The following is an 18,917-nucleotide window of genomic DNA, read 5'->3' on the forward strand; positions in this document are numbered from 1 at the left end:
TGCGAGAATATGGTGACCGCGTTAGATTCTATGAACAAGTAGCTGCTTTATTTAACAATACTTATTCAGATCGTGAACCGATTTCGAAGTCTACAGTACAGAAAACGGTCAAACGATTTGATGAAACAGGATCCGTCAAAGATCGACAACGCACTGGCAGACCAAAATTAGCGACAAACTTAGATAAGAATTTCGAAGTGATGCAAATATTCGTCGAAAATCCTCATTCTACTTTGAGGAAGGCAGCACAGGCGCATGAGATTAGTATAATGTCCATTTATCGTATTTTAGTGAAAGAGAAATTGCATCCTTTCCAAATTAAAATCACTTAGGAGCTATCGGAAGATGATTTTGATCGAAGAAATGAATTCTGCGACGAAATGACGTATCGATACGATGATAATAATAACTTTTTCGATCATATAATTTTTTACGACGGAGCTTCTTTTGAATTGAATGGAGCGGTAAATCGGCATAATTGTCGATATTGGAATGATGAAAATCCTTACTGAAATGATGAAAATGCTTACTGGATATCCGCACGCAATATTCCCAAAAACTTAACATTTGGGCGGGTTTTTGCGAACGTGGTATTATCGGACCATTCTTCATTAATAAGAATTTGAACGCGGCGATCTATCAGGAGTTATTGCAAAATGAAATCATATCCGCTCTTGAAAATATGTTTGATGGGAAGATAGAAAATATTTGTGGTTCCAACAAGATGGTGCAGGCCTACACTATGCATTAGTAGTACGGCAATTTTTGGATAAAACTTTTCGAAATCGATGGATAGGAAGACGTGGTTAAATAGAGCCTGCTAGATTACCAGATCTTTCTCTTGTCGATTATTTTTTTTGGGGATATCTTAAAAACAATATATATGAAACAAAACTTGCCAATCTTGCGGACCTTAGGGAACATATAATACACCAAGTCGATCTTATCTCGGCAGAGATGAGACGAAATGTTTTAAATAATTTTTATCTACGGCTAGGTTATTGTCAAGCAGCAGACGGAGGTCAATTTGAACACTTACTCAACTAAACTACACACTCCTACACACACACACACACACACACACATACATGCACGCACGCACGCACGCACGCGCGCACATACATACGCACACACACAGCAGAGAAGGTTTGGAGTCATTAAACACTACGGGAGTGACGAACTGTGGGGTCCTTATCTCTGCTGTGACATATACACACACATACACAAGAGGTGTAAATCCAATCGTGCAACCTCCACGCGTACACCTTGGCCAATGCCGGCGGTATTGTAACTTTCAAGCCCCATAACTCGGAAAATACTCGATAAAACATAACTTATTTATAGTGTTTTGGAAAGCTCTCGAAATGAGCTATAAGAATATGCAATGAAAAATAAGGAGTTCCATTTAAAAAAAGCAAACTTGAACTCCGTATGACCTTGGAACGTTCACTCAAGGTCAATCTAATGACACTATTTTATGTCCCTCCTCGAACCAAATAACTTTTGTCTGAAATATTTTTTTCTAAAATGCATAATTTATGAAATATTCGACCGTTTCCAGACTTTTGATACTATATATACAGGGTGTCCCGGAAGAGCAGAATAACTCGGAAAATATGAGTCCTAGAAAAAATGCGAAGTACTGGGTTTTTATGATTTTTTCCTGGTTATCTGACGGTGATCTTGTATTTAACCTTGACATTGACCTTGAAGGTCATTTCAAGGTCAGGTCAATTTTTTTAAATGGGACTCCATACTTTTAACCCCAGAAATGAAAAGAGCGGAAAATTTTACGTTCGGATATGACCTTGAACACTGCCAAATTTGACCTCTGAAGGTCACATAAAGGTCTAAGCTTGTTTTAGGCTGAAAACGCGAATATCTTCGAAAATGCACGTGCTAGGGAGCAATGTTACGCATAAGAATAAGAATGTAGAGATCAACGAGGGACATTCAGCCGTGACCTTGCCCTTATTCTCAAGGTCGTGAGTTAAGATTATTATTAAGGTCAAACCGGACTTTTTTAGGACTGAAAATCCATACTTTTGACCTAAAAGTGTCAAGATTGAAAAATTTTACGTTCTGATATGACGTTTTCAACCTTGACCTTGTTCTCAAAATTATGCGTTTTACGTTACTTCACTGATCATGAAGTCTACTGAAAGTAAAGCGTCTCGGAACCCGATCACTGAAGGCAAGGTGTCTCAAATCCGACCACTGAAGGCAAGGTGTCTCAAACCCGACCACTTAAGGCAAGGTGTCTCAAACCCGACCACTGAAGGCAAGGTGTCTCAAACCCGACCACTGAAGGCAAGGTTCAGTTAGTCCCGGCCACCGAAGGCAAAGCATCTTGTAACTCGGCTTGAGATTACAAGAGATGTTCAAAATGTTCCCCATTGACCGTTTGGCAATGTGCTAAGCGGACGTACAAATTGTCAGTCGCACTCCTTATCATTTCTGGAGGTATTGCAGCACATTCGTCTATGATCCGTTGTTGAAGCTCATCCAGGTTACGAGGTTTAGTGAAATAAACTTTATTTTTTATATAGCCCCAAAGAAAGAAATCAAATGGTGCAATGTCGGGCGATCTCGGTGGCTATTCGATTGTTCCTCTTCTACCTATCCATCGATTAGGGAAAGTATCGTTTAAATAGTTCCGAACAATGCGTCCATAATGTGGCGGTGCCCCATCTTGCTGGAACCAAACATCATCAAAATTATCACCAACAATCTCCTGTATTGATGGAACAATTTGGTCTGTTAGAAGGTGCAGGTAGGTTTCTGAGTTCAAATTCCCATTTATAAAAAAAGGCCCAATAACTTGATTATCATAAAGACCTGCCCAAACATTTAATTTTTGAGGTCGCTGCGTATGTGCTTCAAACATCCAATGAGGATTTTCGTTGTCCCAATATCTAAAATTATGACGGTTTACCTTACCAGTAATTTCAAAAGACGCTTCGTCTGAAAAAACGATATTATGCAAAAAGTTCGGTTGCTGATCAATTCTTTGCATCATAACTTCTGAAAATTGCACCCTGCGGTCAAAATCATCCTCATTCAACTCATGGTGGAGATGAATTTTGTAGGGGTGGAACTTAATGGTTTTTAAATTTTTGGAAATTGACAATACACTCATTTGAAGCTGTTGAGATGCTTTTCTAATTGACAATCTGGGTTTTTTCAACAAATGATTGAGCTACTTCAAATTGTCGCTCTTCTGTCGTTTGGGATCTTGGCCTCCCAAATTTTTGGCGGTTTTTATTACTCCCAGTTTCTACAAATCGTCTGATGGTGCGAGATACAGTCGATATTGAAATACCTTCGCCTTCATTACGAAAGTTTTCATTGAACAGCAATCTCACTTCACTGTATGACCTTTGTCTATCTCCCCATCCTCTCATCATCAATAGCGAAACTCTTTCATGCTCTGTAAAAGAAGCCATTTGGAATTGTAAACAAAAAATTTGCAAAAATTTGGTATAAAAGATTCGGTTTCTTTACCTTTAAATAAAAATAATAAGTAATGTACCATTGATCGTTAATAATAATATGATAATAATTCAAAACGGACTAGAATGACATCAAAACTTGTTAAATCGATGAAAACTCGAAAACAATCTTATAATTATTATCTGTTTGACACTGATAGAATCGAAACAAATAAAACCTTGAAGCATACATTTTATCGATGGCGAATAAATTTTTCGGATACCGATCCTGGGATTTTTGAGCTCGCTAAAACCGAATCCGACGTCGGATTTTGCAAATTCAAGATGGCCGATTCAAGATAGCGGCCGATATTTAAGAATAACAAAAATTGGATCTCGTTTAAGGAGTTTTTGAAGTCGTTTCTAAAATCGAATCCGATGTTGGATTTTACAAATTCAAGATGACCGATCCAAAATGGCGCCCGATATTGAGGAATTACCAACAATCGGAGTGTGACCTCGTACGTAACGTAAAATCGCACTCTTCACATTATGGGGGGGTAAAAGTATGTGTTTCCAGCCTAAAAAAGTTAATTGACCTTGATATGACTCACACATAACCTTAAGAACAAGGTCAAGACTGAAAACGTCATATCCGAACGTAAAATTTTTCAATCTTGACACTTTTAGGTCAAAAATATGGATTTTCAGTCCTAAAAAAGTCCGGTTTGACCTTAATAATAATCTTAACTCATGACCTTGAGAATAAGAGCAAGGTCACGGCTGAATGTCCCTCGTTGATCTCTACATTCTTATTCTTATGCGTAACATTGCTCCCTAGCAGGTGCATTTTCGAAGATATTCGCGTTTTCAGCCTAAAACAAGCTTAGATCTTTATGTGACCTTCACAGGTCAAATTTGGCAGTGTTCAAGATCATATCCGAACGTAAAATTTTCCGCTATTTTCATTTCTGGTGTCAAAAGTATGGGGTCCCTTTAAAAAAATTGACCTGGCCTTGAAATGACCTTTAAGGTCATTGTCAAGGTCAAATCCAAGGTCACCGTCAGATAGCCAGGAAAATATCATAAAAACCCAGTACTTCGCATTTTTTCTAGGACTCATATTTTTCGAGTTATTCTGCTCTTCCGGGACTTTTATAACACTCTGTATAAAGTGCTCAAAAGAATTATGGCATAGATAAATATTGCCGAGAATTGGCCACCTTTGACTGGTGATTATTCGCGAAAAATTATTGTAGACTAATGATTTTTTTTTTCAAAATGAAGCTTGAAGTTTCTACTTTAAGAATATATCTCCATTTTTTGCATACGATACACCCCTACCCTTGTAACCCCTGACATCTGAGGGCATGTTTGGTATATTGAAAATTGCAAAGTTTGACGGAATGCAGGGACGTGGACAATTTTTTTTTCGGGGACGCCATTTGCATCGTCATAATGTTCAAATCTTCTCCTACATTTTGAAAAAAAAAATGGAGTCGCTACAATTTTTTTCGCAAAGTTATAGCCCTTCAAAAATATCGTTGTTTTTGACCTTCGGGCCAAGTACCGGCCGGCGGATTAAATTATTGGAAATCATAGTGGAGCAACGGCAAAAGTATTTGTTGACATACGCACGCAAGCACACGCGCATGTTTTTCAGCTCCTGGCTCGTGTTTTGACCACAACCAACATTCCTGGCATCGGCAAACAAACTCTTTCCGTATTCTCCACGGCTCCGTATGATTTCTGAAGGGCTGTAACTTTGCGAAAAAGAATTATAGCGACTACATTTTTTTTCAAATTGAAGGAGAAGATTTGAACTTTATGACGATGTAAACGGCATCCTTGAAAAAAAATTGTCCACGTTCGTGCATTCCGTCAAACTTTGCAATTTTCAGTATACCAAACATGCTCTCAGATGTCAGGGGTTACAGGAGTAGGGATGCATCACATGCAAAAAAAGGAGATACATTCTTGAAGTAAAAACTTCAAGCTTCATTTTGAAAAAAAATCATTAGTCTACAATAATTTTTCGCGAAATAATCGCCAGTCAAATTTGGTCAATTTTCGGCAGTAAATTATCTATGCCATAATTCTTTTGGGCAATGTATATACAGGGTGTTTGATAGCTGATCATGCAGACGAAAGTTGGAGATAGATTGGGTGTAGTCGAGAAGAAAAGTCATATACCATAATGTCAAATTGGCAATAGTTATCGAGTTATTAATTAAAACATGTGAGCCAACGAGCGCGTAGAGAGCGGAGGGCGACCACAGTAAGCACGTAGACATTTGATACAGGCGGAGTCAGCGAGTGACGGTAGGTGAGCGCGCGCGGCGAGGGGCAACGTAAATGACAAGAGGCGAGCGCGCGCGACGAGGAGCGAGCGAGCGCAAGTGACAAGAGGCGAGCGAGCGCGACGAAGAGCGAGCGAGCGAGCTATAAGGAAAAAGCTATAAAGAAAAAGTTCGCTCGCTCGCTCCTCGTCGCGCGCGATCGCTTCTTGTCGCTTAAGTTGCCCCTCGCCGCGCGCGCTTGCCTACCGTCACTCGCTGACTCCGCCTGTATCAAATGTCTACGTGCTTACTGCGGCCGCCCTCCGCTCTCTACGTGCTCGTTGGCTCACATGTTTTAATTAATAACTCGGTAACTATTGCCAATTTGACATTATGGTACATGACTTTTCTTCTCGGCTACACCCAATCTATCTCCAACTTTCGTCTGCATGATCAGCTATCAAACACCCTGTATATACATACATATGTGCGCATATGTGTCACAAAAATCTTTCAATATTTCTTTAAAACATTTTATTTTATTTAGTGTTTCTAATAATATAGAAATAGATTATCAATAAGATATATCTTGCTAGAGAACATAGTTAATTTCGCTGAAAATAAATTTTAACACATTTCAGTTTTCACAATAAATTCACAATAAAAGTAGTACACATAAAATGAAAGGATACTATTGTAGAAACTGAATTACTGTAGAATGTCGATTTATTTTTCAGTTACAAAATTGTACAATAATTTTTATCATAAAATCTGTGTGTATAGAGTGAAGTATAGAGACAAATCTAACTCAAAACTCTACTTTTTTATATGAATATAAAGATATAATAAAATATAAGGCAATATATGACAAAATAATACAAGCAGGAAAATGAGTATTTATGATTCTTTTGAATCATTCAAGTCATCACAATTTTCTTTTAAGGACTGAACAAATTCTAGTTGGTTATTTTCATTAATAAAGAACAATGTCTTTGTCATAGTGGCATTACTTTCAGGTATATTTTCAGGGGTACTATTTAAATCCTGACAAGGAGTAGGTGACCTTGCAGTAGTGATATTTTTAAATTTTCTTCCACTATCCCAGTCTCGAGCATTTGATAATACTTTTCCTAAGGAACTTAAGATCTCTTTCTCAGATATAGATTTATTTGCTATACTTGTGTCAAGTAGTATCACTGTAACGTGAAAAGGATAGTCGATATAAACAAATTAATATAAATTGAATGAGATATACTTTATAATATATAAAGAACAAAATATTCAAAACGTTACCTTTCATACAATTAAAAAAAGTCATATTGCACATAATAAACTTATTACTAACTTTTTTGCAACTTGTGAATCGCATTGCAATTTCTGATGTGATAAATTTTTTTAACATATTCACTAAAGATTTAGTAATAACTTGATTTTTATCTAAACAAATCCTGAGCATACTATTCTAGAAACAATTAAAACATATAATCATTCTAAATATTACAAAATTTTTGGAATAATACAGGGTCATTGAAAAGTATCGGACCCCCTTAATATCTTCAGTTAGAATGCATTTTGGAGAAAATGTCCAATAGCAAAGTTGTATGGTTTCAAGCGGGGAGTAAGATGATGACGACCATGTCCTTCAAGGTCATTTCAAGGTCAACCTTATTTTTTTAAATAGAACCCCCAACATTTTATTGCATATTCTTATAGCTTATCTCGAGAGCTTTCCAAAACACTATAATAAAACATTTTTTCATTAAGTATTTTTTGAGTTATAAAGGTTTGAAATTAACAATTTTTTGACACAAAATGTAAAATATCTTGTAAAATATTATTTAGTTTTCAGTAATCATAACCTTAATACTTTTATGCGCGAAATAATGAAACCAATTAATTGGTTTAAAGAAAATACATTAATCCAAAAGTATCGGCTCTCCCTAATATTTTCAGTAAGAATGCATTTTGGAAAAATGTCCAATAGCAAAGTTATACAGCTTCAAGCGGTTATGCTAGTAGGCTGTAGCGGAAAACTGCCCGAAGGTGATCGTGAGAAGCTGCTCGAATGCGTGATGTCCGAAGGCGTTAACGGGAATCTGCCCGAAAGCGTTGACGGGGCCGATCTTTATTGTCTCACTCTCGCAGGCACCAATAGTAATACCAATAGTAAGCTCTTGAGCAAACAATGCGGATCACTGATTTGAATCTTTGATGCAGTGCTATCTTCTTCTTAGCGAGCAGCAGTCACCTCGTGGACGAAAACGAACAGCCCCAAAAATTATTTCTGTAACAAAAGAAGCCATTGCGCTTCAATTGATTGTCCCAAACATCTTCATTTTGTTTCCAATAGCCCAGAATTTTTTCGTAAATATTATTAATTGATCTATTAGATTTTCAGTTGCTCAACGAGCTTTTTGCTAGTGCTGGTTGAAATAAACAAATCGAAAGTTGGACCAACACTTAATAATTAGTATTTTTCTCTACATAATTATTTAGATCAATTTCCTATCACTTACTTGATTAATTCTTCTTTGCTCTAATTAAGAATGGCGGAGCTTCCTGAAAGAGATCGAATAACACTGTTAATGATGCGAGGATGGGGAGATCAACAAAGAGGGTATAAAACAGTAACGCGATTATTTAATGAAAATTTTCGGAATGAAAATAATAGGATCTCCAAAAGTACTGTAATCCGTACTATTCAATGTTTCGAGGACATTGGTAGCGTTAAAAGCTACCCAAGATCTGGTAGACGTAAAACAGCAACAAATAATGATAAGGCATTATAGATGTTTTACAGTCTTTCGTTGAAAGTCCCCACATTTCCATCAATCGCGTTGCACAAGAACACGAAATCGGTCATGCATCTGTCAGTAAAATTCTGAAATTGAATAACTGGCATCCATACAAACCCCATTTGGTCCAAGAGTTGTCCGAAGACAATTTTGATAGACGCATCGAATTTTGTGATCTTATGATGGAGATGATTGTCGACGATCCTCTATTACTTAATAATATTGTTTTCTCTGATGAGGCAACATTTGAACTGACTGGAAATGTAAATAGACACAATTGTAGATACTGGAGTGACGTTAATCCTCACTGGAAAAGAGACAATCATACCCAATATCCACAAAAAGTTAACGTATGGGCTGGTATTCTTAATGGTAGACCAGTTGGCCCTTTTTTCATTGAAGGCAATTTGATAATACAAATATACACAGTCATGCTTTGCGAACAAATTGTTTCAGCTATTCGAGACATAGCTGGTGGAAATGCTGGATGAAATTTGCCTTATTTCCATAACAGTCCCATTATTCAAGAGTACCATATTATTCGAGGATTTTGATGTCAATAAATATTGTTTATGTTTTACTTCAAGAATATCTTGATCAGATCTTTTAGATATGATTTCTTCTTGTTCATCAGGCAAAGTGACAACTTTTTGTGTATGTAATATCTTCTCATATTCTCGTCGACAAAATTGTGATAATGTTCGATAAGGAGAACCTAACATATTCTTAATTTGTCCAAGATGAGATTCAAAATTATATGCATTTATAAAACTTATGGAGCAATTCATATTTTCAACATCATCAACAATATGACACAAATTATGGACATTTATTGTAACAAATTGTTTTCCATACAGGTCTTTGGCAACAGAAACAAAAGTATTCAAATATTCTCTTGCATATTCAATAAATATATTATTTACTTCTGCATGTAACAAATGATATGTGACATGTAATAATAGAAAATAATTATATTTAAAGTCATCTAAAATATTTTTTAGAACAACTGGACCACAATATAACAAAAAAAATCTATATTCTGATGCTTTATATTTATCAAAACAGTTTGTACTACGAATTTTTCTATGAAATTTATATGGAATAAATTTTTTTATCAATTCAATTCGTCGATGTAGTTCAGTTTTTGCCACGATATTTAGTTTTACATTTTTTTTACGTTTTTTTACGTTTTGCTTTATTTAGTCTCAAGAATATATTGTTACAATAGCGTCCTGATTTTTGTTAATTTGATGATTTTGAAATTTCCAAAAATTAGTAAGTTAACAAAAGTCAAGGCGCTATTGTAACAATATATTCTTGAGACTAAATAAAGCAAGAAAGTTTAGAATCACTTTTTCTTCCGACAAATAATTAGTGAGATATCGTAAGTTAAATATTGAAAAAGTTATCAAGTTTTCCTCAAATATCTCAAAAAATATTACGCAAATAAAAAAATGTTTTAGACAAAAGTTATTTAAATTAACTAGCAGAAAAAAGCAGTGTAATAAATAAGGGTTCCCATTTAAAAAACGCAAGTTGACTTTCAAATGATCTTGGAAATAGAGATCAGGTTCAAAGTCAAGGTTATTCTAAGATAGCTCACTTAAATCCCTACAACTTTCATTTAGTTTATTTTCCTTGAAACTTCAGTAGTGAAGAGTTATTTGGGATGGGACATTGAAATGGGTCACCCTGTATAAAATTATTCTTTATGAGTGACGATTTTAATTCCACTTATAATCAATGATTATAATTTATAATTCTAGGTGAACAACGTGCAAGCAGTTTAACTGGCAATGTTCGTATTACTTACGAGAGAGCACGAATTTCTGGTTTAGGAGGAACTAGCGATCATGCTGATAGCATAGAACATCCTTCTTCACGAGAAGATATTTCTGAGATGTAAGTATCTAAATAGCAAAACATTAATCTCTATCTTGTAGATTTGTACACTCTGATGAAGATTACTTTTCAAGTTCATAATTAGCATTTATACAATTAAAAAAATATTTGTTAATAAAACATATTAATAGACATATAAGAGCTATTGAATGTTCGCATTCTGTTATTTTATTTTCTATTTTATATAAATTTAAACACTCATAAGTTCATTGAATTAGACTTATATGATGATGTCATAACAGATCTAATTCAACAGGGTTGGGTAAGTTAATTTTTTTTTTAATTAACATAAATTAAAAATTAATGATTGATAAATTAACTAATAAGGAGATGACGCAACCTGTTTCATCGATTTCAACACGAGTCATAGCACACTCGATAGCTATGATGCCGTGTATAAACGCCCTAACATAATATGCGTGAATGCGTCTTTGTTTACGAGTAATTTGCAGTTAAAGTTTGGCTCGCGGAGCCGTGCCACACATAGGGCGCAAGTTACGACACTCTTTCACGAAGCGGCGTGGCTGAGCAGACAGAGGCTCCCGCGCCGCGAACACTTTTGCCCCGACGACGGCGTTCGAGTCTCGCCGACGACTGGTTCGTTTTTTGTTTTTCGTATGTAAAGACATGTAATAAATCTTTTTATATTGTTCTTATGTATAATTCCTTTTTTTGTTTCTACGCTATTAATCAAGGCTAATTAGGAGAGTCAGGTCTTTCAAATATGAACACAACTTTTTTATTAATTACAATAAAATGTTTTTTGTCCGTATCAAAACACATACACACACACACACACACACACATAAGACAAATATAAGGCACACAAATGAAAGTTACATATTATAAAATGTGGTCATGCAGTCGCAACTCTACGGATGGAATGCCGTATAAAAGCATGTAAAACATAATAGCTTTTTGCACCAACTATACGTAATGAACGCATAATTTTTTGCACAAATACACTTTTGACTATGTATAGTTGGTGGAAAACATATTTGATTGACGTTGTAAAATACCTCGCGACTGTCAACAAGACTGGATGCATATCACGCATATTGGAGCATAAAATCGAAAACTGGTGCTGATAACAGATAGTGTGTGAGCGATTGTATACGAATCGCATCAGCGCGAGTGTTCAAATTTATACTTTCATCGCCGGTATATAAAGAAGGACAGTTCTGTATACGCTTTATAATGATTTTGACCTGTCTATAGAAATAAACATCGCACGGTTGACAAATTGGCGTACATTTTGGTGGTATTATTTGTAGGTTACACGTTGGCCTATTGTTATTATCGCGAAATATTTCGTTATACATATGGATATTCTTTTGTCCTCCCCAAGAATCAACAAGAAATAAAAACTGATGATTACCAACGTACGGCTTGAGAACCAGTTTCAAATATTGCTGGTAGACGTTGCTGGAGAGATGTTGTTAATTTCCCTGATTTGGAGCAGACTGGAACAACATTTTTACATAATAGCAATAACGCATCTACCTCTTTCTGTACCCGGACTCCAAATGTGTCGGAAGTCTCTTGTAAGCAAACGAACACTTTATTTAATAGCTTGCCCGATTGTGTGACAGAATATTGTGCAGTATAAGAGTGAGTCACTTTGTTTAGATCGCCGATATATAATTGTACGAATTTTTCGCCAGTATACGTGTACGTTCATGCAACATTTACGCGATATTCGCAGCCCGTTTGGTCAGAATTTATTATGAAATCCGGGTCGTAATCCAGTGATATACTTCTAATTAATTCTTGAAAGTGTACAGCGAATTCCATCACAGCTTGCGGTGATATTATTTCTCTTTTTGATAAATACCGAACAACTCGACGGTTAGAAATTTTATATTCACGTAGAAATGACGTTAACCATGTGTTCGATGCTACAAAGCGGAAAGCTTTGTCATGTTCTTCGCTTTTTCTCCTTGTTTGTTATATTGAACGGCTGCAGCCATCGCCCACTGTTGAAGGAGACGTCGTGTAACAAGTTGCCTTTGCTCTCTTGCTTCCGTAAACCGATCATACACATTCCGTTTTATTAATTGCAGCTTATCCCAATAATTTCCACCAGATAAAATGTATTTGCGGAAGCGTGCAACTTCACTATGATAATGCAAAGGCTGTTTAAACTTGCTTTGTAACGTACGGAAGCTCCAATTCGGATGTTTGTTTGCGGTCATAACTGTTTTCAATTTTACGTCATACGGCACTAGATCGATCGCTGCAACTTTTGCGGAGGTTCGTAGTCTTCCGTTCTCGTATGAGGCTTGTCCGGAGAAGACTCTTCCGTTCTTTGACTCGTATGAGACTCGTCCGAAGAAGACGATTGAACATCTTCCATCGCGTCTTCTTCAATCACGTCTTCTCCTTCTGCTATATAATATTCCATTTCATCTGACATTTTATGTTTTCCCAACAGTTTAATTAATTTTTCAAACAATTTTCCGCCAATTAATTTGCAATTTTTTGATAATTTTCTTTGGCGCTTCATTATTAATTAAATTAAATTGTATCAGGACATCTGCAAATATGAATTCAATATAATTGATATTGTATACAAGGCCAATAACAATACGTACAAATATATCTTTCCATTGCTCACACATTCAATATATTTACCTCGAAGATATTCTATTGCGTCCGTCAACTCTTCTTTCGTAATATCATATTTTGCTAGATTTTGCACATAGCTGATCGTTGCTTCATCTACAAACGTGGTTTCCATTTTTAACACGAGTTTTTCACTGTTCACGTTACGAAGACTGCCCAGAGAATGCCCACGTCACAAAACATGAGAATCCCTCTGCGAGAAGGAGAGAGGGAAGAGGGTTCCTTTCCACTTGTAACGGTTCTAACGGCTCTCGGGTTTCTCTCACACAAAATAATCACTGTCTGGCCATTTCTTTCCCATACCATACGAAATATTTATGCGAAATAGATTTACACGAAAAAAACATTTTATTGTAATTAATAAAAAAGTTGTGTTCATATTTGAAAGACCTGACTCTCCTAATTAGCCTTGATTAATAGCGTAGAAACAAAAAAAGGAATTATACATAAGCACAATATAAAAATATTTATTATATGTCTTTACATACGAAAAAAGAAACGAACCAGTCGTCGGCGAGACTCGAACGTCGTCGTCGGGGCAAAAGTGTTCGCGGCGCAGGAGCCTCTGTCTGCTCAGCCACGCCGCTTCGTGAAAGAGTGTCGTAACTTGCGCCCTATGTGTGGCATTGCTCCGCGAGCCAAACTTTAACTGCAAATTACTCGTAAACAAAGACGCATTCACGCATATTATGTTAGGGCGTTTATACAAGGCATCATAGCTATCGAGTGTGCTATGACTCGTGTTGAAATCGATGAAACGAAATCGACGATTGCGAAGGAATGGTTGCGTCATCTCCTTGTAAGAAGAAAACACATGAAAACCTTCAACGTCTTTGATAAACGTGAAATATGTGATAATCTGGTAACCATAGTACCAAGTATGAATTTTTTTATATGTGCCTAATCGGTTTTTCAAGGTATCAAACACCACTTCGAAAAAAATCGGTGTTTTTCTTTCGGAATATGCATCATCAAAAGTACAAGAAATAGAAAAATCTTCCTAGTAAAAATGTAATGATTTGAAAGTGTACTATATAACGACGTTTCCAATTTAAAAAAAAATGTTAAAATTTTAAACATATCCCCATCATTTGCCAATTTTTTTATAATCTAAGAATTATGTTTCTATCAAACAAAAGAACATTTTTATGCCGAATCTAACCATACAGAGTATTCAAAAAGTTTCGATACGGCCGGGTAACTCTTGAAATATTAGTTATCGTAAAAAACTTCTTCGACAAAAGTTGCAGGGAATAAAATAAGGTATTGAATGGTGACCTTGATCTTGAGGTAACCTTTGAATGGTGACTTTTGATCTTAAGATAACCTTCAAGGTCAAATGAAGGTCAACCCTGTTTTTTTAAATAGAAGCATGTATTTTTGATGGCGAAAATCGGAAGAGCATAAAATATTATGTCCAGATATGTCCGTGGTCATGTTGATCTTTGACCTCTAGAGGTCATTTCAAGGTCATTGAACCTTATACTTTTATAAGTTACGGTACGGCCTGATAAATCTGGAAATATTGGTTGTCGTAAGAAACTTCTTCGACAAAAGTTTCAGGGAATAAAAAAAGTATTCAATGGTGACCTTGACCTTTGACCTTGAAGTAACTTTCAAGATCAAATAAAGGGTAATCTTCAAGGTCAAATATTTTACCTATAGAGACCATTTCAAGGTCAGAGGTCAAGGTCACCCTTGAATACCTTTTTATTCCCTGCACTTTTGTCTAACAAAGGGAAGGCCAGAAAAAGGATTGCCATTTTTGCATGAAACCTACACCAAATTGTAGGATTCGATGAGCAATTTTCAAAACACCCGGTTTTGGACGTTTCCAGACAGTATATTTAGAGAAAATTTCATTTTTATTTGTGCCCAAGCATGTGATCAGCATTGAGGCATTTGTAGCGAACGTTAGCGCAAGTGTAAGTTGACCGAGTGGCAACGCGCCTGAGTCACGCGCGAGACATCCATGTTCGACTCCCGATGGTACTTGATTTTTTTTTGTTTTTCATAATTCTTACATTCGATGTATAGAACGGGTTATCTTTTTTGGTCATTCATAGAATAAATTTATTGTTTTAAAAAGAGGGCCCACCACCACCCCTGTTGTACTTGATCAAAATATACGACAGACCTCTTTCTTTATATATGATCATATGGACGAATAATTTTATAGTGCTTTTTTTTCTTTTTTTTATGCGATCTTGCGGGTACAAACCTTTCGATAGTATTTATCGTAGTAGCATGCAAAGCAATATATCTTGCGGCACCATGAACATTTGGCAAAAGATTGCATGTTAATTATCGAGTTATTAATGACAGAAATCTGAGGAATGGGAGCGCGCCGACATAGATGATTGGAGAAGCATTGCAGCTACTCAGGCCACAGCGCAGCCCATTCGACCCAGCAACTATTGGCGGCGTGCGGCGAGACGTAGGTCCGGCAAAATAAAACAACGAATAGCGGCGCATTGTCTTTCTCTTCGGTGCGCACTGGCAACAGTTATTGGATCGACTGGGCCGCGCTGCGGCCTAAGCAGCTGTAACGCTTCTCCAATCATCTATGCCGGTGCACTTCCACTCCTCAGATTTCTGTCATTAATAATTCGATCATTATTGCGAATCTCGAAAAACGGTATAGGACTTTTATGTTTATCTTAACCCAATCTACCTTCATTTCGAGTTGTAAACTTATAACCCCCCACCCTGTATAAAGAAAGAGGTCTACCGTATATTTTGATCAAGTACGACAGGGGTGGGCCCTCTTTTTAAAACAATAAATTTATTCTGTGAATGACTAAAAAAGATAATCCGTTCTATACATCGAATGCAAGAATTATGAAAAACAAGAAAAATCAAGTACCATCGGGATCGAACATGGATCTCTTGCACGGGACTCACGCGCGTTGCTACTCGGTCAACCTACACTTGCGCTAACGTTCGTTATAAATGCCTTAATATTAATCACATGCTTGGGCACAAATAAAAATGAAATTTTCTCTAAATATACTGTCTGGAAACGCCCAAAACCAGGTGTTTTGAAAATTACTCATCGATTCCTACAATTTGGTGTAGGTTTCATACAGAGATGGCGTTTCTTTTTCTGGCCTTCCCTTTGTAAGAAGTTTCTTATGACTACCAATATTTCCAGATTTATCCGACCATACTGTAACTTATAAAAATGTGTAAAGTTCAATGAAATGACCTCTAGAGGTCAAACATGACTAAGAACATATCTGGACGTAATTTTTTACGCTTTTCCGATTTCTACTATCAAAAACACGGTTTCTGTTTGAAAAAACAGGGTTGACCTTCATTTAACCTTGAAAGTTACTTCAAGGTCAAAGGTCAAAGTCACCATTGAATACCTTTTTTTATTCCCTGCAATTTTCGTCGGAGAAGTTTCTTACGACAACCAATATTTCCAGATTTATCCGGTGGTACTTGAACTTTTTGAACACCCTATATAATAATGCTACTTCCCGACATAGGGACTTTTCGAAAAATAGATAGGAACTTTTATGGATGTGTTTGGAAATAGCTGTGACTATTGCCAGTAAAGAAAATAAAGTTGGCAGCAATGAAAATTACTGGTGCTATGTTTCGTTTTTCGCATCAATAAAGCTAATAAACAGCTGGATGTAGTAATAACCCTGAGCTGAAGTAGTGACGATTACAAACAGTTAATTGATCCTAAAGAGTTAATTGATTTCAAAAAATTAATAAATTATAAAGAATTAATTGATTTAAAATTGTTGGAATTATTCAGCGTGCTTACTATTAGTTTATATTATTGAATCGTTTTATACGCGATCGCAAAGTAACGCCATCTGTTATATAACTGGCTCCCTCTTTAGTAGGCTTCGAGAAGTGCGCGAAAAAGCGTAGGAGCGGGGACAATGGTCGAGTGGGTTTTGTTCTGTTTAGAGACCGAGAGTTCATGCTGTAGCGAAGTCGTCGATTGTAACATCTTTTCCTTTTTCTTTTATGTGATTTGCGTATTTACGTTATGTCTTAAGTACATTGTGAAGCTATCATTAAACATAGCGTATTAAACGTATTAGCACAGTTATATACTTCCTTTCTTAACTTTGTTATTTACAAAATAACGAGGTGTTGCAACAGGTTATAGGCCCAGTGCTGCGATTCTGTAACTCGTTATTGGAGTTAACGACACTTTCGTTATCGTTGCGCAGCTTTTGTATACCGTAGAAAAGCTGCGCAACAATAACGAAACTGTCGTTAACTCCAATAACGAGTTACAGAATCGCAGCACAGGCCACGTATTCAGACAAAGTGCGTAATTATCACATACATACATTTTCGTTTTTCAAATATTATAAAAGCAAAATGAGTGAACTTATTGATCTGAAGAATGTGTCGAAATTCAATGGCACGAATTTCCAAGCATAGAAATTCCAAATGTGCGCAATTCTCGTCGCGAATGATATACTTGGCGTTAGGCCCTCCTTCTTTCAGAACGCCTTCCATGAAAGAAACCATGAAAGAAGGAGGGCGTACTATGTGGCGACGGGACGCCGTGCGTTCGGGACCTGCATCTTATTTTCGTTCCGAAGAGAGAAAAATATCGAGAGCGCGGTAGTCGCTAGATCGGGAATCGAACCCGGGTCTTTCGCTTGCCGGGCGACTGCTCTAAATCACTGAGCTACCTGACGCTCCACGCTCACGACACTCTCCTCTCCCTAGATAATGTTGAGAGATGTCGTTCGGAAGCGACATCTCTAGTGCTATCCCGAGCGCACGGCGACTACAGAGAGAGGCATTGTTACTTGTACCTAGTGGTACAAGCTGGTGGTCTCTCAAAGTCAAAGGTTGCTATCCTTTAAGACCTGCTGTCCATGTATGCCCGCCTCCACCGCCCGTTGCCCCCCCTTATCCGGTGAAAATCATAGAAATAAGCCCCGGGATCGACGCCATATTTTGACTGTCCCCAAGCGCTTGGACACGTTTTTGCAACGCGCCGAAGGGGAATCCACCATGAAAGAAGGAGGGCGTTAGGCTATGGATGGCATAGAGGTTACGCTAACTGACGAGATAGAAAAAAGAACATGGATAAAAAGGGATGCCAAGGCTATGTATATTTTATCATCATCGATGGGATCTGAATAACTGAAATATCTTCTAACCGGCAAATCATCAGTCAACATGTGGAAGAAAGCGTCTTGCATGAACAACGCAATGAATCAAACAAGCTTATATTAATGACAAAATTTCACGATTACAGAATGCTCTCAAATGACTCGGTCATACAGTACATTGCTAGAGTAGAGAATATGGCCAGACAATTAACAGACTTAGGAGAGATTCTGTCAGATATAACAATAATGGCAAAAATTATTGGTAGTTTACCGACTAAATATAATGCATTTGTGACAGTATGGGACAATGATGACCAGAAAAGCAATCCGGTAGCATAGCACAGCGCATGAGGGGTAGCGCACACAACGAGCAACTCCGTGTCTGTGAGCGTTCGGTGCTTCGGCCGGCATCGGACTTTAGACAAGAGCAGACGACGTCTGTTGTCTCTGTCTTCGCCGAGCGATACATATAGCTAACTCCGCCGGCCGTGGGAATCTCGCGCTATAGACTTCTCTTGTTATTTCGCCGCTCGTAGACCCGCCTCACGTATTTAGAAACATCATAATATAATTCTTATGTCATTCAAAGTATGCATTGTTAAAGTTGTAGACATTATAGGAATATTATGTGAATAGTAGATAAATAAATTTTGCCTGAAATCGCCGAGTTTTCGTGTATTTGAAAGATATTTGTTATATTTCTGCGTACTACATTCAAAGATATTGTAAAAAATGCCGGGCATTATTAATGTTATATAATTATGCAATCCGTCACACACAATA

The 18,917-nt window shown here is 36.9% G+C and overlaps 1 protein-coding gene across 3 annotated transcripts in view; it reads left to right on the forward strand.

The window, feature by feature from the left end:
* RhoGEF2 (Rho guanine nucleotide exchange factor 2) overlaps positions 1 to 18,917 on the forward strand; it is a 216,922-nt gene that overhangs the window by 169,552 nt on the left and 28,453 nt on the right. For all 3 annotated transcript variants that reach the window (XM_025305988.1, XM_025305990.1, XM_025305989.1), the window contains one exon: positions 10,272 to 10,407. In XM_025305988.1, the coding sequence (XP_025161773.1) occupies positions 10,272 to 10,407 (136 nt within the window). The remainder of the gene's footprint in view (positions 1 to 10,271; positions 10,408 to 18,917) is intronic.

Source organism: Harpegnathos saltator, unplaced genomic scaffold, assembly GCF_003227715.2.
Source record: "Harpegnathos saltator strain DR-91 unplaced genomic scaffold, Hsal_v8.6 scaffold744, whole genome shotgun sequence".
Taxonomy (NCBI): domain Eukaryota; kingdom Metazoa; phylum Arthropoda; class Insecta; order Hymenoptera; family Formicidae; genus Harpegnathos; species Harpegnathos saltator.